This window comes from Heterocephalus glaber, unplaced genomic scaffold (assembly GCF_053883595.1).
Source record: "Heterocephalus glaber isolate CG9 unplaced genomic scaffold, H.glaber_assembly_v1.0 deba00001600, whole genome shotgun sequence".
NCBI classification, from domain to species: Eukaryota; Metazoa; Chordata; class Mammalia; order Rodentia; family Bathyergidae; genus Heterocephalus; species Heterocephalus glaber.
This window is the reverse complement of record NW_028258372.1, coordinates 39,856,076-39,878,446: the sequence shown is the minus strand read 5'-3', so window position 1 is coordinate 39,878,446 and position 22,371 is coordinate 39,856,076. Positions and strand designations below refer to the sequence as shown.

Here is a 22,371-nt window from a genome sequence, read left to right as displayed (position 1 = left end):
CACAAAACAAGGAGCAGGAACTCTGATCCCATGAAAATTTAAGGCTATATAAACATGTCTGAAGGACTGGGAAGGCCCAGCCAAAGTTTCATTTTAAGACAAGATAATCAGATTCCCCAAAGGGACATACCTACAAGGATAAATGGCTTTGGGACCATTGAATCACTGGAAGGTCTGAAGGAGAGCCCTTTTAGCAGTGTACATGATACTTCCTGAGAGCAAAGGTGGAAGGAGGGAGGAGTCTATGTGGATGAAATGAATGAGCTGTACTAATACAGGAAATAATACTGGAGATGAAATATAAAATATTACATCTCCCAACCTGTTTGCTGTCTGCTACGCCAAGCTTATGTTTTCTAAAAATTGAAGAATGAATTCTAGGAACAACAGAGGTTAAGAGTAGGAAGATATTTATTGATAGGATAGCTCCTGAGAGGCAAGAGGGAATCCCAGTGGGTATCCAAGGGATCCCACTTTACAGTGGAGTTTTATAGAGCAAAACCCATGTGGATACAATGTGGGCCATAGCTGTGATTAACCAATAAGGTTACAAGTACAGTCACTTAGGTAATAGTGGTCTAATTGGGAAACAAGTCATGTAATAAGCATGGAAAGAACATGCTTGGAAAGAATAAAGACTTTTCCTAGGAAATGGTGGGTCCAGAGGTCTCTGGTTACCCACCAGGGTGGCTGATATCTATCTAAATTTCATTAGGCCCAATGTTTGTCCTTTGAGGAAGTATGCAGGTCTGATCATCTTGTCTTTATCTTGAGGCCCAGCTTCCAACAGACGAGTCTCCGCCTGCAGTTGCAGTGTGTTTCATCTTTGTCTTGACTCTCTTGAGTCTGTAATAGTAACACTTGGAGACTAGACAAGTGGTCTTTGTTGTGAGAAAGCCTGACTAATTTTACTGAAGGTGGAGTGTGTTCCTTTTCATTTTACAAAAGTCTCACTGTCTGGAGAAACATACAGAGACCTGTGTGAAGACCCTTAGGAGTCAGTAAACTACTTTTATTTCTTCAGGACTTCTGGGGTTTGAGCCAGAAACTTGACCCTACTGCTGTGACAGGTTTTCAGCTCTACTGAGCAGTGGATATGTGTTTCTATTATTAGCAGTGCCAGCAGGTGCTGACTGCCCATGGCCGGGGAAGAGGCCAGAAGGCATAAGTGACTTGGTTTGAGTGTCATCTCCAAGGGGCTGTTGGGGATTTGGTTTTGGATGGTAAAGCTCAGGGACCTGGAGCAGTGATCAGGAGTATTTGTGGACACTGTTGCCATGGGGATTCTCAAAAACAAGCAAAGAAGGTAATCCCCAGAGAAGACTGCAACTTCTCATTGGTCCAATAAGTAGGGGCTCAGGAACATCTAGAAATTTATTAGAAACGCAAATTCTCAGAGCCAACTTCAGATCTACTGGATTTGGTTTCTTTTGTTTCGGTGGTTCTAGGGCTCACACACAGGGTCATCCACATGCTAGGCAAGTGCTCTGCCACTGAACTACATCTTCAGACTTAGAAAAACTGGATTTAAACAATCCTTCCAGGTGATCTAATAAACAATAAAGTTTGAGAACCACAGATAGAATATAGCTACAAAACTGAAATCATTTGAACTCAAGCTAATGATGTCTTTGATATACACTGTCTATAATCATCATCAGAGCAACTTATTTTACTAATGGAGAAACTGAAGCCATCACGTCACCTGTTTTGGCAAATCCACGGAACACGTCTTTGCGCTTTCCTTCTTGGCCTCTTAGTGTCATTGGCTACGGTTGGCCACTTGTCCTTGGAAACACTCTCTTCATGGCTTGTTGATCACACACACTTGTGGTCTTCCCCCCACAGTCTCGGGCACGCAGTCTCCTTTCCTGGCTCTTCATTCCATCTTCCCATTGTCGGAGCTCCAGACTGAGCCCTCCCTCTCCATCTTCCCTCTTCTAGTTCCATGGCTTTAAATAGTATTTATACTGGCTAATGGCTCCCTTACAATCCACCATTTTCATCTAATTACCTATCCGACATCTCCACATGGCTCACTAATAGGATCCCAAGCCTAATATATCCAAACCAGAGCTCTTCATCGCTGCTCCCACACCTGTTTCTCCCGTCTTCCTCTCCCAGTAAATGGCTACTTATCTACTTGCTTAGGCCCCAAACTCAGGAGTCATCCCTGATTTCTCTAAGGCTTCTCAGTTCTGTCTCCAAAACACATCTCAATTGCATCCACCTCTCTCCACACCCACAGCCTCCGCCCTAGTCTAAGCCACCATCCCATCTCTCCTGGATGGCTGTTAACATCTCCTAACTGGTTTCCCTGCTCCCTTCACTCTTGCTCCTTCCCAGTAAATTCTCTGTACTGTAGCTTTTAAAACAGAAACCAGATCACATCGCTCTCTTAGTCAAAACCCTTACATTGCTTCCTGCTACAACTAGAATAAAACCCTAATCCAGGTATCTTCTTGTGGCTTACAGAATAGTGATTGATCTGGTCCCTGTCTCCATCCTTCTTTTCCATCATTCTCTAATCATTGATCCTACTGGCCATCACTGCCATGGTGCTGTCTGTGTGCCCTGGGTCAGTGCTGGCCATGTGCAGGGTAGTGGTCTGGTTTCATTCATAAGACTTTTGACACCAAATATTTGGGGTTTTGTTTCCACACCAGCCAATTCTCCAACTGTCCCAACACCACTTGGATACCCTACAGTTTAATTCAATTCTGGAGTCAGTGCAGACCCCGCAACATATCTTAGAGCTGCTCCCACTTCAGACCTCTCAAGAGTCTTAGGTTGCCACCAGTACTTCTGCTAAAAATGGAGGACAAATCCAACGTATTTGTTTGTATGTTTGAGAAAGGCTGGCCCTAAATTCCCTCTGAAGCCCAGGATACCCTCTCGCCTCACAGCTATCCTCTTGTGTGAGCCTCCTGCCTCAGCCTCCCACCCAAAACCAAACATTTATTTTATTACTATTACTTTTTGCAGCACTGGGGATTGAACTCGGGGCATTCTACCAGTGAACTATATCTCCAGCCTTTTTATTTTTCTTTTGAGACACCATCTCACTAAGATACCAGGTTGACTTCAAACCTCCAGAATAGCTGGGATTATAAGGTGTCCTACCATGCTTGGCTTCAGTATTTGGTTTTTTTGATCACAGAGGGTGAATCTGATTTCCCTGAAGCAATGTACCCATAACAGAGTCATCAGATTTCTGTAACAATCTGCTGTTGTCCCACCCAAGTACTTGCAAAGCCACCTCAGATGGTCTACATATCACAAAGTCAAGCCGGGGGTCCCTGGTCATGGTGGAAGTGGTGGCAGTGAGATGGCCCAGGCCCAGGGTCCCTCCCCTGCTCACACACCTCCTCTTGCCATGTTTAGTGGGACAGGAGCAGCTGCCTCACAGCCATCTCTCAGTCCTGGCAGCCCTCTCTTCCTTCCCCTCTTCCTGGGCAGAGCTCCGGAGATGGTTACCACTTCCAGGGACAGAGACAGTGAAGGAGGAGACCCTTCTCTTTGTGACCAGGCTCAGGCCCCTCTCAGCCTTCTGATGTGGTGCAGGGAAGTGAGGCCTGAGGGGTTGGCTGATCACTGTCCACTGGTGGCATTCTGAATTCAGAATGTGAGGTATTTTGCACAATTAGAATCCCACAGCAGAAGGAACCTCACTCAGCATTTTACAGCAAAAGTGAGAGCATTGACTGGGGCCTTGGTGGCACACACCTGTAATCCCAGCACTCCGGGAAGCTGAGGTAGAAGGAGCTCAAGTGTGAGCCCCACCTGGCCAATTTAGCAAGACCCTATCTCAAAAATAAAAACTGAAAAAGGGCTGGAGATGTAGCTCAGTGCAAAGGCCCTGAGTTCAATACACAATACTGCCAAAAAAATAAAACATAGACGTGAGTGCACTGAACCACCTGATTAATCATCAGTTATCAATAAACTGCTTTTATTTTGACCCTTGTGCTAGGAGCAAGGGTGAATACAGAGTACTTCAATATATTTTCCAGCAGGCAGTATGACTGCAGACCAGCAGGGAGATTGGGCATATATGTTAATAAAACAGAGCAGAAAACAATACTTGGAACAACTACACAAACATATAATTTATAATCCATTTGCAGAAGGAGCAAAGACATGGAATGGTTCCAATTTATTCAAGTGGGATGAACCCAGATGGCTTCACTTCCACCTTTGTCCATGTTTTAAAATTATTTTTTAATGCTGAAATAATTTTAGATTTACAGAAGTTACAAGAATAGGTAAAAGATAGTTCCTGTGTATCCTTCACCCAACTTCCCCATCGTGCTAACATCTTACATAAGCATGGAACAGTTATAAAAATGAAGGAATTGCAGCCGGGGATGTAGCTCAGTGGCACCGTGCCTGCCTGGCAAGTACAAGGTCCTGAGTTTGATCCTTGGTACTGGGGGAAAAAGAAGAAGGAGAAGGAGAAGGAGGAGAGGGAGAGGGAGGGGGAGGGGGGGAGGGGGAGGAAGGAAGAGGAGGAGGAGGAAGGAGGAGGAGGAGGGAGGAGGGAGGAGGGAGGAGGGGAGGAATTAACACTTATATGATACTACTAGCTAAAATATGGACATCTCTTAATTTCATTAGTTTTTCCAATAAGTCCTCTTTTGTTGTTGTTGTTCCAAGGTCCAGTCCAAGCCATCATGATGCATTTTAGTCATCATGACTCCTTAGTCTTTGCCAATCTGTGACAGTTTCTCAGTCTTTCCTGACCTTCAGACTTTGAATAGTTTTGGTCAGGTTTTTGTGCCATGCTATTTAATTTGGATTTTTCTGATAAGCCCGGGGTTATGGGGTTTGGGGTGCTATTCTTCATCATATCAGGGGGGCGCACGATAACAACACGACTTATTCCCAATGAATTGACTGTAGTCCCTTGGTGGAGGTAGTGTCTGCCAAATTTCTCCCTGTAAATCACTATTTCCCTCTTTCTGTGTTCCATCCGTTAGAGAGCGTCACTAGATTTAGCCTACACTGAAGGGGAGGAGATTAAACTCCAAGGGGAGTATCAGATAATTGAGGGTGTGTGTTAAAATCACCACAGTAATGAATAAATATTTTCAAGGAGATTCTTTGAGGCTATGCACTTTTGTTTCTTCTTAAAGTTTTTCTAATTTTAGTGTTCATGAGTGGATCTGCCTGTAGCAAATCTTCATCTGTTCTGTAGTATCTTCACCATGATTTTGTACTTCCCTCAATCTTTCTATATATATTATTTGAAACTCATCTATTTTATTCATTTATTTAACCTTGTTCTAGCTTTGTCTTTGGGAGCTCTTTCAGTTGGCTGCTTTTGTTCTCTCTCTCTCTCTCTCCTTTTCTCTCTGTCTCCTTTTCTTCAATATACACAAGCTCATCCTGTATTTTCCCTTCCCCAGCCCTAGAACCAGTCACTTCTCCAAGAACTCTGGCTGATTGTACTGGAGAATAGCATTTAGAAACCAAAAGCTTTCAAGTGCTCTTAGTACAGAGAGCGAGGAGACGTGTGTAGTTGTCTATACTCTTTGTAAAATGGAAATTGCCTACCCCACCCCTACTTCTTCCTTCCCTTTGGTCTTTGCCTGGATCACAAAACAATCTACACTCCTGCTTTGGAGCTGCTTCTGTTAATGAAGGTAATTATTTCAGTCTAAACTTTCACTGTGTGCTAAGTACTATCATGTTTTTTATTTCCTGACAGTCCAATCCAGCAGTTTCAGCAAACATTTTGAGGTCAGTATGAGAAATAGCCTATTTTTAGAATTCCTTTCCCAAACCTTTGCTTTTGTGCAGCCTATTAGCTCTCCACTTCTCTTAACCTCTGGTTAGCTTAACCAGCAGAATCTACTGAAACACTGTGGTGTTCGGGGATCTTCACTAGACTCTTCAGTGGCAAGGACCTGGCAGGACAGACAGCTCCACCTAGCTGGGTACCTAGGTATTCACTGATCAGGAAGGAGCTGAGTGCCAGGTCCCTGCTCCCAGTCCCTGCCTTCTAACTCAGCAGCCAGCACATTCTCGTAGTCATCTGAGTCTTCCTCTGACATCTCTTCTCCATGTGTCATCTGGCTGTTCTCACTCTGTAAGGACAGCTGAAAGGCCACAAAATACCTGGAAGACAGGGATCTCCTTGTGACAGGTTGGATGTGGATCCCTGGACCATCTGTCCTGTCCTCTCCATAGTCTGTGTTTGAAGATGTCTCTTCTTCCTCAGGCTGCTGACTTCCATTAGTATCCTCTGCTGGGACATTTACATAGTCTCTGCAGCACTGAAAAGCCACCCAGGGCTCCTTCTCTTGGATGTCCCCAAGATCCAAACCTGTCATGTTGACATAGTCATGGGAGCTCTGAGAAGAACCTTCCCCATCGCTGAGTGGATCACTGCCCTCAGGTCTTGGAAACCCAAAACTGGTGCCATCACTGGTGTTCCCACAGCTCTTGTGTCCTTCCTCATTACACTCCAGCTCCTGGGCACTTGGAAGGACAAAGACATTTTTAGGTGGGCTGTTGGTAGAAGTTAACATCTCAGCAGTCTCTTCTGCTGTGGGGACATTGACATAATCATTTGTCTCCTCTGAAGATATACTCGAGCCATCCTGGGAAGCTGGGACATTGATGTAGTGTGCCGAGGCAGCAAGGTTCCCACTCACACGGGGCACAGTGGCATTGTCATAGACACCCACCGAATAGTCCACAGCATGGACCTGAGCTTGGTGTCTCTGGAGGGTGTCATCTGCTTGAGAGGGCTGTGAGGAAGAAGAGAACATGACAAGACTAGAGCACAAATGCAGACAAAGCCTCTCTTCTATGCCCTGCCCTGCCCTTGTGGTTCCTTCCCTCGGTCCTTCACCTGAGAGAAAAGCTCTGTAGATCTGGAGTGTCAAACTGCAAGGTTCTTGATGCCAGGCAGGTATGAGGGAAGTGGGCTGGGTTGAATGAAAGTATTTATGCAAATGTGATGATGAATGGCACTGGTTTTGGGGGACAGTGTGGGGGTTCAGTGGGCAGTGGGAGGAAGTCTCATGCAGTGGAGAGAGCGTCTCCCTAGAGCACACTGTGAGGCTATAGAACAGAGTGGCTGAAAATGCAGGCTTTGATTCAGACCAGGCTGCAAATCTGAATCCCAAATCCCTCTGTGCTTTCATTTCCTAATTTATAAAGTGAGCATGATCATAATATCTACCTTATAAGGTTTTTATGAGGGTTAAGTGGATTACTATGTATAAAGTGTGCTCCTGGCACTTAGAAAACACTAAAAACTGAATGAACATGGTGGTGCACACCTGTAATCCTAGGTACTCAAGTGGCTGAAGCAGGAGGATGGCAAGTTCAGGGATGCCTGAAGAATTTAGGGAAAACCTGTCTTAAAATAAAAAAGGGCTAGGGGAATAATTCACCACTCCCTGTGTTAGATCCCAAGTAAGAGGAAAAACAACACAACAACAGCAACAACAACAAAAAAAACACTGAAAAATACTTGCTATTATTATTATTATTATTATTATTATTATTTGTACTGGGGATCGAATTTAGGACCTTGCCCTTGTGAGACAGGTGCAGGGCCTCTGAGCTAATATTATAAGAGGAACAGCTGATAAAAAGATGCAGCTGATTCTTGGCATTTAAGGATGATGATTTGATGTTTCCAGAACTTGTGAAGTTTTAGAAAATCTGGACACCTGGACTTTCAAGGTGTGAAATGTCTTCAGTTTTTAAATGTTGGCAACTGATTGAAAATGTCCTTCAAACACTGTAGAGTCCAAACCAAACAGTTTGTGGGCTTCAGACAGTCTAGGCTTAAGCTCTAAATGCCTCCCCTTTCCCCCAAGTCCTGGAACTGGCTCTGGCGATGGAATTTCCTCTTCTCTGCCCTTGCTCAGCCACTCGGACTTGTTACCCAGGAAGTGTGACAGGCAGGAGCAGAGCCCAATGTGTGGGAGAAGGAAGAGGCAGCAAAGATGGTGACATGAGGCAGTTGTGTAGTGACTGAGCCTGAGCCTCTGGGTAATGAGAGGCTGAGTAACAGCAGCAGCAGCATCACACTTACCCAAGGAAGACCACACAATCACGGGGACTGGACTTTACACAAATAAACTGTGTATCTACGAAAGTCAGTGCCCCTATCTTCACAGTGGTCCATCTACTGTCTCTGATGTCTCTGGAGCTATTGTTGGACTCCTTGGGAGCTGCCTTCAGAGGCAAATCATGAAACACAGAATTATGATTATCAGGTGTGACCTCCTCTTGTAACCATAATGACACAGGCTCTAGAATTTCTAAAGCAGGGTTTTAAGTGTGTTTTTAGTATCAACAGCATTGCTGGAATATTTGAATACCCTCCTGAGCTGACTACTTTGAAGGGAAGAGCACTCATTTGGATAAGCACATTATAATGTTATTGTTAAAATAATCAATTGCAGTTCTAACATCAGGTACTTAAATACATGTGACTTACTGTTTTTGGAGGGAAGGGTCCAGTACTGGGGATTGAACCCAGGGCTCTCACACTGAGCTGCATCCCTAGCCTTTTAAAAATTTTTTACTTTGAGTCAGGTTCTTGCTAAGTCACTAAGTTTTTATCTGTGAGTTTCATGAGTGTTGCAGATATAGAAACACAGAAATTTTAAAACAGATTTTAAGTAAACCTTAGCCTTGTCTTGCAGCTAGGGAAGATTCCCTAGGTGATTAGGTAGATCACATACATGCTTTAGGGAATTTGCCCTAGGACCCAGGGTGAACTTCGCAAGCCATTATCCTGACTCTATCTCTGGAGGTGATCTCTTTTGCAGGCTGAGAAGTGCTCTAACTTGCCCATTGATCTATTTTCCTCACTCTCTTTCAAAAAACAATTGTAGGGCTGGGGATTTAGCTCAGTGGTTTCTCTGCCTGCTGCGCAAGCACAAGGACCCGAGTTCAGTACCAACAAACAAAGAAACAAACAAACAAAAAGAATTGTAAAGCAGTGGTTTAGATCTCTTGATCCTTGAGTTTGCTAGCAATGCTTCCATCCTTAAACAGTTGTTACACTGCTGAAGTCAGTTGTAACTTGTGAGCCTCAGCTGGGCTCAAATTTCTGATCTTCTTGCCTCAATCTCCTGAGTGCTGAGATTGTAGGTGTGTCCCACCACATCTGGCCACATGTACCTTTCTTAAAACCAAACACTGGCTCCTGTCCTTTTTAATTCTTCTCTTTGTACAATAAACAGATCATGACATTAGTCTTCTCCCCTTATTAATAGGGCTATAGGGCAAGTGCCAAAGGACGTGCTGTCTGCGGTGAAATCAGATCTGAGACCTAGACTTCATCTCCTCAGTTCTCCTGCCAGGCACCTGTCATTCTGTCAAGAGGCGTGCCTTTTCATTTAATTATTTTTATTTTATTTTTTGTGGTGCTGGAGATGGAACCCAGGCCTTTGTGCATGCTAGGCAAGCACTCTAGCCCTGATCTACATCCCCAGGCCTTCTCTTGACACCTACCACATGCTCAGGGATGTCAGAGGTTCTGGAGATGAGACTTTCAGCGCTGAAAATACGGATACTTCTTGACTGATGTCTCCCTGAAATGACAGACATGAATCCTCAAGATAGGCAGTCTTCTCAGGACTTCCGCCCAAAAAGTCCCTGAATGGTAGCTGAATGGGGTTTGTGCAGTGCCTGGGATGTTCAGCTTGGGCCCTGGTGTTCTGTGACGAGAAGGTCAGAGCTACTGGGAGGATGTGCTCTGAGCCTTGGATGCCTCCTTGGAGGCTCCTGAGGAGGACTCCCCATCCTCTTCCAGGAATGCTGGCACCATGATCTCCTCAGGTGTGCTTCCACTGCCTGGGCACACCTTGCTTTCTGCCTCAGCACCAAGAAAACCAAAGCCCCAAGCCCAGCTGTTTCTCTGCTGCCTTCTGAGCAGGCACAGCCCACAGCCTCTCCATTCCAATCCCAGCACTCACAGCAGAACAGCGTGGAAGCTTAGAATGGCCTCCAAGTGGTGACAGGTGCATTCTGGGAGCAGAAGTTCAGAAAGGAGAAACATACCCAGCTCTTCTTGTCGGCGAGGCAAGAGGTCATAAATATTTTTGGCTCGTTGTCTGGGTTGAGGCAGGGTCAGTGAAGGGATGGCAGTAACTCGAAGGTAAGGAACTTGCCCTGCAAGGCAATGGGAGAGATGCGAGTCATGGAGGGGTCACCTGCACCGAATGTGGGGACGAGACCCTGGAGATATTCCCCACCTTCACCAGGTGTCATGAAAAATATACTATTAGATTTGAGCTAGAGGAACAGGAGACTAAGTAGACAGAAATAGAAAGAGTGAACTGGGTACAGGGGCACCAGGGTAAGGTCTTTCCCAGTGGCACTAGAGCCACAGTTCAAGACCAGGTGCCAAATGACCAAGGACTGCCCAGTGCAGGAGCTTATTGCTGGACCTGGGTGTGGTGGTGCAACCCCATAACCCCATAACCCCATAACCCCATAACCCCATAACCCCAGCACCCTTGGAGGCTGAAGCAGGAGGATCACAACTTTGAGGCCAGGATGGGCAACTTAGTGACTTAGTGAGATCCTGCCTCAAAATAAAAAATAAAATGGGCTGGGGATTTAGCTCAGTGGTTCTGCCACCTGCCTTGCAAGTTCAAGGACCAGAGTTCAATCCTCAGTACCCAAAACAAAAATAAAAAAATAAAAAATAAAATGGCTGGGGCAGTAGCTCAATGTGGAGGCCCTGGGGCAAATCCCCCATACCAGAAAAAAAAAAGTGTATTGCTGGAAAATCAACTGGGTTTAAACAGGAGGCCAGATTAATGCCACTGTGTTTCAACTTGGAGCAAACAAGGGACCCACGCTTCTTCCTTCTGTTCCAGTTCCACAGGATGCAGAAAGCTGTGATGATCAGGAGGATGGCGAGGAGTCCCGAAAACACAGAAAAGATGCTGCTGCTCTGGTCTTTATTCCTAGGAGAAAGGACAAGTTTCACTGTCCCAGCTGGAATGGAGGTTGGGGAAGACACTGCCTTGTGCGTGTGGAGCCCAAGCACTGGGATGAGGGACAGCTGAGGTGGAAGAGAGGATCATCTCTGAACAGCAAGCACATGCAGAGAGGGGTGGAATGGGGAGAAGGGAACTGTCCCTTCCTACCGGCTGCTAGAGGTTTGCATGTGCAATTTATTTAACCTTCACAACAATCCTGCCTCACTTTGTGGTCAAGGAATCCAAGATTTAGACCCAGAGCAAGTAACACATCCAAGATGAAACAGGTAGGAGGCGCAGAGATGGAACGTGAGTCTAGGTCTGGTGGGATCCCAAGATCATGCTCTTTTCAACTGCCCACGCCATCCTCCAAACCCGCCAAGTCAAATCCATCCACTCTGTTTCCCGAGCTCCCTGCTTCCAGGCCTCCGGGCTTGCTTGGAGGAGAGGATTACCCGACTCACGGTCAGGGAGTGGCTCGGTGACAAAGGCCAGCTTGTATGAACTTGAGTAACCCCAACTTGTGCCGCGGGTATCCAAGCAACACCCAGCTGTTAGGTGGAATTTAACCAGTGCAAGTTGTGTGCTGCCTGTGGTTCCTTGGCAGGGCTGGAGTTAATCTCCATGTGCTTGAGTGTGGAATAGTAGCCAGATCACAATCCCAGGGGGCTATGCCTCCTCTAGCAGGAAGCAGCTGATGGAAGATACAGCAGGAGCCGGCAGCTGATCTGCTACCCTCAATAAGTAGAAACCGGGGACTGGGGATTTAGCTCAGTGGTTCCGCTGTCTGCCTCGCAAGTGTAGGGTTCCGAGTTCGATCCCCAGTACCAAAAACATAGTAGAAACCAGGACACCTGCCAGGGAAGCCTTTTGTCCTCCTGAGCTTTAAGTTTATTTACTCAACTTACTACTGGACATTTCTACCAGCCTGCCTAACAGACATCTGAAACCGAAATAGAACTGTTTTCCCTCCCCAGACCTGTCTTCCTCTCGTGTTTCCTGCTATTTAGTGGCAAAAACCTCGATGTCATTCTTTTTTTTTTTTTTTGGTACTGGGGATCAAACTCGGGTCCTTGCGTTTGCACAGCAGGCGGCAAAACCACTGAGCTAAATCCCCAGCCCTCAATGTCATTCTTAACTGCACTCTTTCATGCCCCAGCATATTCTGTCTGCTTTGACCTGGGCACGGGCATCTACCTTATCCCAGTCGCCTCTTGTTTCTCCACTGCCACCAGCATGTGTTCCACATGGACACTGCAATAACCTTGCTAATGACTCTCTTGGCCTTTACTCTTCCCCAACGTACCATCTTCACACGTGAGCCAGTGTGATCGCTGAAAGCAGTCAGTCAGATCATGTCCCTCCTCTGCCTGCCAACCTTCCTCCCATGGCTTTCCATCACACTCAAGGTCTGCAGTCCTCACCCAGAGGAGACTACGGCACCGTGGGACCCAACCTCTCCCACCTCTTGACCTCTTTCCTATCACTTTCCCTCGGACTTTGCCAGCACTCCTTGCCATTCTGTGCCCAGGCAAATCACAGTCCTCAGATCTGTCCCTCCTCCCCGACCCTTCCTCTGGCAGCTGTCTGCATGGCACATTCTATTCAAGTCTCTTCTGAAATGTCACCTCCTCAGATAGGACTCCCCTGCCCACGCTGTTATTCACAGTTCCCTTAATGCTGCTGTATTTTTTTCTTCAAAGCACTGTGATTGATCAATATATTATGCATTCATTTGTTTATCTGTTTGTCATCTGTCACCCCCCCCTTGACCATAAAGTTCATGATCTCTCATCTGTCTTGTTTACTTAGCGTCTTTTTTTTTTTTTTTTTTTTTGTAATGTTCACTTAGTGTCTTAAACAGTGCCTGGTACTTAGTAGGAACCTGATGAATATTCATTACACAAATGAATAGATGAAATACTACTATTACTACTACTACTATTACTACTACTAATAATAAAAGAATGAAAAAATAAATAAATAAAAGAATGACTATGGAAATCATTTTGAGGGTATTAGAGCTACTATGGAAAACAGTATAGAAATTCTTCAAAAAATTAAAAATAGAGCTATTGTAAGATCCACCAGTCTCATTACTGGGTATATAGCGAAGGTAAATGAGATCAGTGTGTCTACACTCCCAAAAGCTTCAACATGGAATCAATCTAAGAGTCTGTCAGCCAATGAATGGATAAAGAAAACGTGTTATACATACTCAGTGGATACTATTGTCATTTGTGACAGCATGGGTGGACCTGGGGGACATTATGCTAAGTGAAGTAAAGCAGGCACAGAAAGACAGATACTGCACGATTCCACTTATATAGAGAATCTAAAGAAGTTGAACTCATAAGTAGAGAGTGGTTACCAGGGGATGCGGGGGAGGGGGTACAGAGATGTTTATCAAAGGATACAAAATTTCAGTTAGATAGAAGGAACAAATCCAAAATCTCTATTGTAATTTCATTTAGATAGAAGGAACAAATTTAAAACCTCTATTGTACAGCAGTTTTGTTGAAAACTCCTGTGGTCTCTTGACCACTGTTTAGTGTAGATTTCAAGTGTTACCACACACACACACACACACACACACACACAATATGTGAAGTAGTGCATATATTACTTAGTTCGAGTTAGCAATTCTACGGTATATACATATTTCAAAACAACATGCTGTACACAATAAATACATACAATTTTTGTCAACTGGAAAATAAAAGCAATAATTTTTAGGGGGTACTTCAGGTTTCTGACACCTTTTATGAATTCACTCATCAGTGCCCATGTTTACCTGCAAGTAACATGTTTTCTCTGTTAATAACATTTAATTCCCCAAATGATAGTCATTTAAAAATTTATTATAATTGGATTTTTTTTATCATGGCCCTGAAATATATACCTTGTGGTGTCCCTAAAATTTCAACTCTTGATGTAACTCTTATTTTTGAGATTTAAAACCAGTAGCATTGAATTTACATCCGTAATTGGTTTGGTGAGATTTTATGTTCTAAAGACACACCTTTATTATATCTATTACTACATTATGGCAAGATTTTAGGATCTAAAAACAAATCCTTGGGAAATTGCGCCTTTTGTTTCCCTCATATTGGGACCTGAGATAGGAAAGTTTGGGGACAGAAATCAGGGCCTCTGAAAGGAGAGAAATCCAGCCTGAAGCTCTCCCTCCCGCAGCATCTCCTCAGGGACCTGTGCCTAGCTGCTTGGGGCGGCAGCTCAGCTGGGTTAGAAGCCTTTCAGGTTGGACCGTGGCCTAGTGTCTAATCAGGGGCCAGTAGAGTTCACCCCGATTCACTCACTCTTCCAGGCTGCTGAAAGTCACCCGCAGAGTGCTAGGATCCAGCGTCCTCCTGGTGATGTCTGAGGGGGATGGGGTGGTGTCCATCCTGTGGGAACCTCTGCAGTCCTCTCCGGCTTCAGCCTCTACTTCTGGTCTCGGTCATAACTGGCCAGCCAGAATGTCTGCCACTTTTCCTATGTTGCTGGCTCCTAAAAGGCAAGTTGGATTGCAGTTTCCATATAACCACCTTTATTTTTAATTTTTTTTAGGGGATAACACAAGAATGACAGAATTTCTCCTAATCGCCATGTCTGCAAACACTCCCTAATGTTCTACCCTTTTAGTCTCAAAATTTCTTCTTCCTAAAATCTTCATTTACCAAAGTCCCTCACAAAAAAGTCTTTGGTTTTCATTTCTTCCTTTCTAAGGCATCTAGCCTTTTGTTCTGGAACCTTTCCTCCAACAGATTCCCAACCTTGAGCTTCCCCTGGAAATGTCAGGCCGAGTTTACTCAACACACAAGAACAACAGGTTGGTTCTACCTGGCTTGGCTGCGAGGCCTGCTGCAGGAGGCGAGTGCTCATCGGGTGCAGGGGCTCCCAGGCGGCTCAGGGACAGTCTTCAGTCTCTGCCTTCTGGTGGAAACACAAGGGGCACAGAGGGACAAGCTGCCAACAGGCCCAGGAGAGGCTCTGTGAGAAACTCCTCTTTCTCCAACCCCCGGAGCAGAGCGAAAACAGCAAACCACTTTGGCAGAATGGAAACAGCGAGTCAGTGACAGGAAGCAACACCACCAATGAGCTAATGAAGCAGGGGGCACAGGAAGTGCTGCGCAGCTCTTGATAGATCGAAGAAAGCCTATCTTTAGCCTGCTGCTCCTGGGCTTGCCAGGTGGGTTTGTGGTGCATGGGATGCGAAGTGGGGCAGGGGAGAGGGGGACTGCACTGCCCGCCCCTGGGTTTCTGAGCCCTTTAGAGATTTATAAGCCTCCAGGGTCACAGTGCTTTTAGTAGGTCTAAAGCATGCCTGCATCTGACTCCGTGGGCAGAGCTCTGGTACAGAGGGGGCAGGCTTTTAAAATCTACACTTTCCAGTCTCTGCTTCCTGGCTGCCATAGGTTGAGAAAAAACAAAACAAAACAAAAAACTACTCTTTCCAGGTGATGTTGGCGGAATTGGTCTGAGTCTCATGAGCACCTTGAGAACTTCTGGTCTGGATACTGCCTGCAAATAGAGCTGAGGCCTGGTTAACAGAGCCTCGCGGGCCGTGTCCCGCCCCTGCTCCTCAGTGCTGCCCACTGGGGCTCAGGCATGTGCTGTCCTGTGGGGAGGGCTTTTCTGAGGCACACATGGCGTGCTGTGTTGGAGGTGCCGCTGGGTGGGCTGTCCCCAGGGCCTACGTGAAGTATCCCAAGCTTTGAAGATTGTTCAAAGTTTGTTTCGAACTCTCTTCACCTCTTGCTTCTATTCCTCTCCAGAAACGCTCTACATCTTGGGAGAGTCCAACATGAAGGGGCCTCTAAGACTGTCACGAGGTTGGGTGTGGTGGCACGTGCCTGTAATCCCAGCACTCTGAGAGGCCGAGGCAGGAAGATTGCAAGTTCAAGCCCAGCCTGGGTAATTTAATGACTGAGCAAGACCCCCATCTCAAAGCCAAAACAGGGAGGGGGTGGTGTTGAGGATGTAGCTCAGTGTGAAGGCCCTGGATTCAGTCCTCAGTGCCGCTTTAAAACAACTGTTGTGAGAATGTTCTCTGATCTCATTGATCCCAGATGAATGACAGTGAAACGGTGACACCAGCCTCTTTCACATCTCCTCCTTGTGCACACTGAGGGTCCTCAGCCCTGCCCTGCATTGTCCAGGCTCTCACTGGGCCCTAGGGAGCTGCAGATGGACCCTGGCCAGCTCTCCAGCGGGCTTTGCCAACCTACAATCCTGACCTGGCACGGCAGAAAGAGATCCAGCTTCATAGTAGCTGGTTTGGGGGCTGGAACCTGGGTTTCTGTCCATGTGTCCTTCAGATCAGGGCTGAGTAAGAACCAGGACCCCTCACAAGATCCACTGCATGGGTGCCTGGTGCCTGGGGCCAGTGTTCTAAGCCACTAGAAGAGTAAGGGACAGTGTGTGAGCCAGGAACTTGGAAAATGGTACAAGGGCAGGCAGGCAGAGCAAACCTCAGAACACTGACTTGTACGTAAAAAACAGTTTTTTTTCCCCAAACCACTTCCCGCAGTCTGATCAGGGCTCACTTATCTGGCCAGCCTGCTGCAGTCAGATCAGTCACCCCATCCTCTCCTGCCCTGCACCTGACAAAAGCCACCTCCTCACAGAGTCCCCTGCTCAGGCTTCAGGCAGCGCCTCAGGCTTCCAGGTCCCTCCAGCACCTTCCCCTCCCTTCCCTCCCCTCGCTACAGGCCCAGCCCATCTGATTCATTAAAACAAAATAAGGCTCCAGGATGATTCATCAGAAGAGTGGAAAGAAACTCTTCATCCTGGGAAAGAGTGTGTTTTAAACCTGATCGCTCTAGTGTTCATTTGTAACCATTTTAAATGATTTTAGGGCTTAATGGTGACATATGAGTATAAAGTATTAAGATTGGCTTTAAATGGACTTAATTTATATATCAAGGTGAGCAAAGTCCTCTGATAGGAGCAGGGGATTGTGTGCTATTGCAGTGTCACTGCTAGTACCAAAGACTTTTCCGAAGTCCTCCTTGGGAAGACAGCAGCACCATTAATAGCATCTTCTGGGGTCCCCATTCTCTGTTAAAACCTAGTGGATCTGGCTGCCTCTTTGTTTATTTGTGTGTATGCTTGTTTGTATGTTGAGACATAGTCTTGCTATGTGGCTTAGGATGGCCTTGAAGTCAGGATCTTCCTGCCTCAGCCTCCCTCATAGCTGGGATTGCAAATATGTACCACTGGGCCTAGCTGCTAACACCGCTGATTTTTACTGTATCGATAAATTCCATGTTCTCCAGGCCACATTTTTATGTCATTTGTATTTCTATATTGCCCTATATTATTTTCTGTGCAATATAGTGCCTAATACAGGTGTGTGCCACCATGCCCAGCCTGGCCATTTCTTTGTGGTTGTTTCCTTGGATATAAAATGACAATAAGAGTTCTTATGTATGGGCCTGGGATTTAGCTCAGCGGTGCCGCTGCCTGCCTTGCAAGTGCAAGGTCCTGAGTTTGATCCTCAGTACCAAAAAAAAAAAGAGTTCTTATGTAATGTTACAGTGAAAATTAATTGGACTAATAATGAAGAATGCACAGTTTAAGACTTGGAAGAGGGCTGGGGATTTAGCACAGTGGCACCGCACCTGCCTCCCAAGTGCAAGGTCCTGAGTTTGATCCTCGGTACCCCATAAAAAAAAGATGAAGTTTGCAAATTTTATTATTAAAAGAAAAATCTGACCAAAGTCTTCCTCTCTTGAGACCTTTCTGCTCTTCTCTCCCCACAGCACTGTACATGCAACTTTGGGACAGTGTCCCCCATGTTGGGGTTCCTGTCTTCGGTATCTGTCTCCCCATATGCAACCCTTGAGGACAGGGATTGGGTTTCACTTCTGCATCTCTGGCACCGGGGTCAATGCCTGGCCTCAACTCAGCTGGCCCTCTGTGCAGTGGACACTCGCTGCAGCCGTGAGTCTGTGACCTCATGTGTGGTGGCGGAGACTCTGGGGACAAAATCCGGTCTCTTCCCCACTGTGCATCCATCAGCTGCAGAAACAAGGCAGCCTCACAGGAGGGCAGCCTGGCTTCTGGGTTGGTTCCCTTGGCCCACAAAGGCATCCACAGTAGCTCTCATATTTCTGGGCCAAAAAATTTGGCAAAATTGCCCTATGTGAGGCAAGCCCCCCCAGCCAGGCTTTATTTTTGAAGGTTGGGGGCAGGGACAGGCATGATAGGATGGCATAGGAAGCCCTTGGGGAGGGCGGCTGCACCTCCGACCCCAACTTCACTTGCTGATCTGGTCCTGACAGGCCTGAAACAAAACCAAAGGCAGCAAATACCTTCTTTAGAGCTGTGAGCTCCCTTCTCCTTTCCCTGCCCTATACCACCTAAGGCCCTGGAGAAGACAGGAATGTGACCAGACCAGGGGGAGTTTCTCTCTCTCCACTTAGACTCAGCCCTAATGGGGAGGCAGGTGTCAGGGACAGATACGAACATTCTTTCCTCAAGTCTGCTGCCCCAAGGGCAGAGCAGGCCCTGCCTCCTTGGTCCCTCTGCAGCTGTGGGCTTGGCAACCTCCTAGTGTTCCTTGAGGCCACCACTGCTCCTTGGGGCCCTGGACCCCGTGCTAGCCGCCCGAAGCTCCCCTCCCTCCTCCAGGCTCATGGATGCAGATGCTGACCCTGGGTCCTGGCTGGAAGGGTGGGGTAGCCTCGATAGCAGCGATCAGGTGGTGTCACAGGGCCTCAAGGGGGAGGTGAGGCGGGCAGAGGGCCTGCCTGGGGACTGGGCTGTGATGTGACATGGAGGGAGGACAGAATAGGTCCAGCAGCTTCACTGTGCCCTGAAGGTATAAGTAGACTACTTCACCCATTTAAGGTGTTGCTTCTTTGACCAGAGTGCTCTGAGCAGGCTAGAGCGACAAGCAATATCTCTTCACTTAATTTATGGGGGGCAAGCTTTTGTTTTTTCTATTTTGTGTGTCATAGGACAAGAGCATGACAGTGGGGCTTGGACCTCCCTGTACCTACACTTAGTAGGAGGTCAGGCTCACATGAGGCACGCATGCTAAAGCTGCACTGTCCTTCCATTTCCCCCTAAATGTAGGCAGCACGACTCTGTGAAACTGTAAGATGGATCATCGCCATCCTAGCTTCCTTCTGTGGCCCTTCTGTGGCCTTCCCCAGGGCCTTTGCACTTGTGCCCCTTTCCTTTCTTTGTTCCCTGGTCTTTTTCACCATCTGACATGCTATATATTTACTTATTTTGTTTCTTCTCCACAAAGGTAAACACAAAGAGGTCAAGGACTTTGCTTTGTTTGCCTTCAGTACAGACAACAGTGCCTGGCACAATAGACCCTGGACTTGTTGCCTGAATGAGGTGCCCATTACCCCAGGGAAGGAGCCGAGGGCACCCACGATGATGAAGAGGCGTCTCTCACAGATCTAGGTGAGTGTGAGCTAGTTCAGTGCCGGATTTTAGGAAAGAAACACATTTCTTGCACTCAAGGGTGTGGTGCAGTTCACCTATTTTGCAGACACAAGTGGCTACGCTTAGAGAAGCTGTCTGCACGTGTCGCGGTGTGCAGCAGCGTCTGACACACACGGATATTCCAGAGGAGAAAAGCAATGAAGAAGTTCAGGTAGACATTCTCTGGCGGTTATTAATAGCCATCACACACTAGAACAGGAAGGCGGTACCAGAGTCGGAAAGACCCTGAGGCCACAGAGCAAACTCACAGCAAGGGTCAGGATTATGACACCAGGCTCCTAATTCCCCAGCCAGGCTCTTTCCACCTTACTTCAAGCGACACGTTTTGCTTCTCCTCCTCAATTTTAGGCCATTCCACTGGGCCAGATCTCTAGGTTTCCAATCTATTGCTCTTTTCAAAACAAATTCCAAAGCGGATTTTCATTGCACTGCAGAATCCGCTACACAGTAGCCTTGACAGGCTGGACAGTGACGGCTGTTTTATGTATTTTATATGTGGATATATTGATAATTAAAATGGGAGATACTGAAACAGGATCCCAGTTAGGTTGGTGTAGACAAATATAACTTGTTATACTGTCACCTAACTTGGATCACCTCAGCATTTTTTTTCTTTTTTGAGATGAGGTCTCATTATATAGTTCAGCCTGGCCTTGAGTTCACTATGTAGCCCAGGCTGGCCTCAAATTTGTGGCAAGCCTCCTGCCTCAGCCTCTCTAGTGCTGGGATTAGAGGCATGTGCTACCACACCTGGCTTTATTGTTGTTTTTAAAAATTGGAATCATAATCATTTCAGAGTTGGCAGGGACCTTAGAGAAGAACAAGTTCACAGTGTTTTAAAGTCACTTTTTAAAAGTTACAGTTGCTGGGCATGATGGTACATGCCTGTAATCCTAACACTTGAGAGGCCAAAGCAGGAGGATTGGCAGAAGTTTGAGGCCAGCTTGGGCTAGTAAATTCAAGGCCAGCCTGGACATAGTGAGACCCCGCTTCAAAAAACAAAACAAAACAGAAAGTTACAGGTGACATGGAAGCCAAAAACATTAAGAAGTGCTATTTTTAGGTCAGGGGATTTAGCTCAGTGGTTCCGCTGCCTGCTTTGCAAGCACAAGGTCCTGAGTTCGATCCCTGGCACCAAAAAAAAAAACAAAACGGTTATAAAGAAGTGCTATTTTTGTTGAACACCAGTGGACCCTGAATTAACTCTGAGGAGGCTCTTCCTGATTTTCCAAGTGTAATTTGAAAATCATTCATTTAGTCTGATGATCTTACAGAGGGAAAACCAAGCCAGTGAAGGAGCTGGGCTCGTGGGGCACGGGTCTCCTGCTTCTCGCTTGCCAAACATCACACTCTTCCTCGTCTCTAGTTGTGTGTTTCGACTGCTTTATCAGAGGGCGAGCAGAGGCAGTGAAATGCCTTCCCTTTCCTACTGGTCAGCAGCAGCCCGGCTCAGAGCTCTGAAGGGAGCCCGTGGGGATCTCAGCTCAGCCTTGGATGAGCACAGTCTGGTTTTGTTCTCCTCAGCTGTGCTTGAAGGCAGTTGATGTTTTCTTGCCCTTCTCTTGCCAGCCTTACTTCCTCTTTCAAGTAAGTTTTTGTAAATACTAACTAAAGCGCTTGCCAAGCATGTGTGAAGCCCTGGGTTCCATGCCCAGCACGACAAACAAACAAACAAACATTAGACAGGCCAAAACATGAAGATCTGGAGTTCTAAAACACAAGTCAAAGTCTCCCAACGCAATATTCCTAGGCCTAGCATAGCAGCTTAATCAACTGTGCTGCACCTAGAAAAAGCAAGCACCAGGAGATAGTAAATGTGGCCTGGTACAGGGCACACTGGGGAAGCCAAGTAGCATGAGCTTGGACACAGGCCCTAGGTCTGTCTGTCTCCGAGTAGGGACAGCTACACCCTTGTGTGATGGCATGGTCATTCGGCTCTGGTATTTGCCTTCCTAGATTTCATGAGCAGAAGTTACACTTCTGGTTGGGATTGGACTTCCCGAGTGTATGGACCCTTAACCTCTCACTGTGAGCAACTGTAAAGTGCTGCTGCGGTTTTGACACCGTCCTCTCTGGAGACGCAGCAGGAGGCCACTTCAAAGTGCCCTCCACGTCTCTTCTTCTAAAGACAGGGATGTAGTGCTGGGCCAGGAGGGGTTATTTGAAAAAAAGTTTAGAGAAGTAAAGACTTGTGGATGGCTGGCCCCACATCAGAACACTGGGCCCAGAAACCACTTTTCAAGATCTACAAATCCAGCAGGTTCTTACCTTTCATGGCTTAGGTTCACACCGGAGGCAAGTGATGTTAATAACACTGCACAGAGACAGTAACATGTTTGCATTTTAATTTATAATGGAGTTCTCAAATTAGTTGCCGGTGAGGGACGCGGACTTCTCATCCTCCTTCCTGGCCTCAGAGGCCCATGGCCCAGTAGATCCAGATCAGGGGCTGGTAACCGTCTTGCTGGTAACCAGTGAGTCATCTTTGGGTTTGCCACAAAGTCGGGGAGTTGCCTGGCCACATGTACGCTTGGGAGGGAACCAGGCAGGTTTAGCAGAACATGCTGAACCAACCCAGTGGCCACAGGGAGAGGATATCATAGCCAAGAAAGCAGATCTTACAAACCATTACTAAGACAGAGACCCAAACAATTATTTTCTATAACGGGAGTAGGGAGGAAGGTGGAAGAAAAGAACGTGATCTCCTCATAGGGTCACCTGGGCTGGAGCGGCTCACCCAGCCTCTAGATTATGTTGAGCCAATGTCTCAGGATGCCAAGGTCTCTGCCAGAGTGACATTTTTGAGGTCTTCACTTTCCTTACTGCGTTACAGGATTAGAAGGTTGAATTGTGGATGTGCTGTTTGGTGTAGCAGAGGGGCACAAATCAAGGGCTTGACAAAGACAAGATGGGAGAGTAATAGGGGAAAACAGGGCCA

At 46.6% G+C, this 22,371-nt stretch overlaps 1 protein-coding gene across 1 annotated transcript; it reads right to left on the bottom strand.

Moving 5' to 3' along the window:
- Positions 1-393: 393 nt before the first annotated feature.
- Positions 394-15,043, bottom strand: Lax1 (lymphocyte transmembrane adaptor 1). The gene is made up of 6 exons (XM_021242490.2): positions 14,808-15,043; positions 14,285-14,474; positions 10,840-10,949; positions 10,036-10,146; positions 9,487-9,566; positions 394-6,755 (listed from the first exon to the last, which is right to left on the bottom strand). The coding sequence occupies exons 2-6, from the start codon at positions 14,368-14,370 to the stop codon at positions 5,952-5,954; spliced, it is 1,191 nt and encodes a 396-aa protein (XP_021098149.1). The 5' UTR covers positions 14,371-14,474; positions 14,808-15,043; the 3' UTR covers positions 394-5,951.
- Between the last annotated feature and the right edge of the window lie 7,328 nt (positions 15,044-22,371).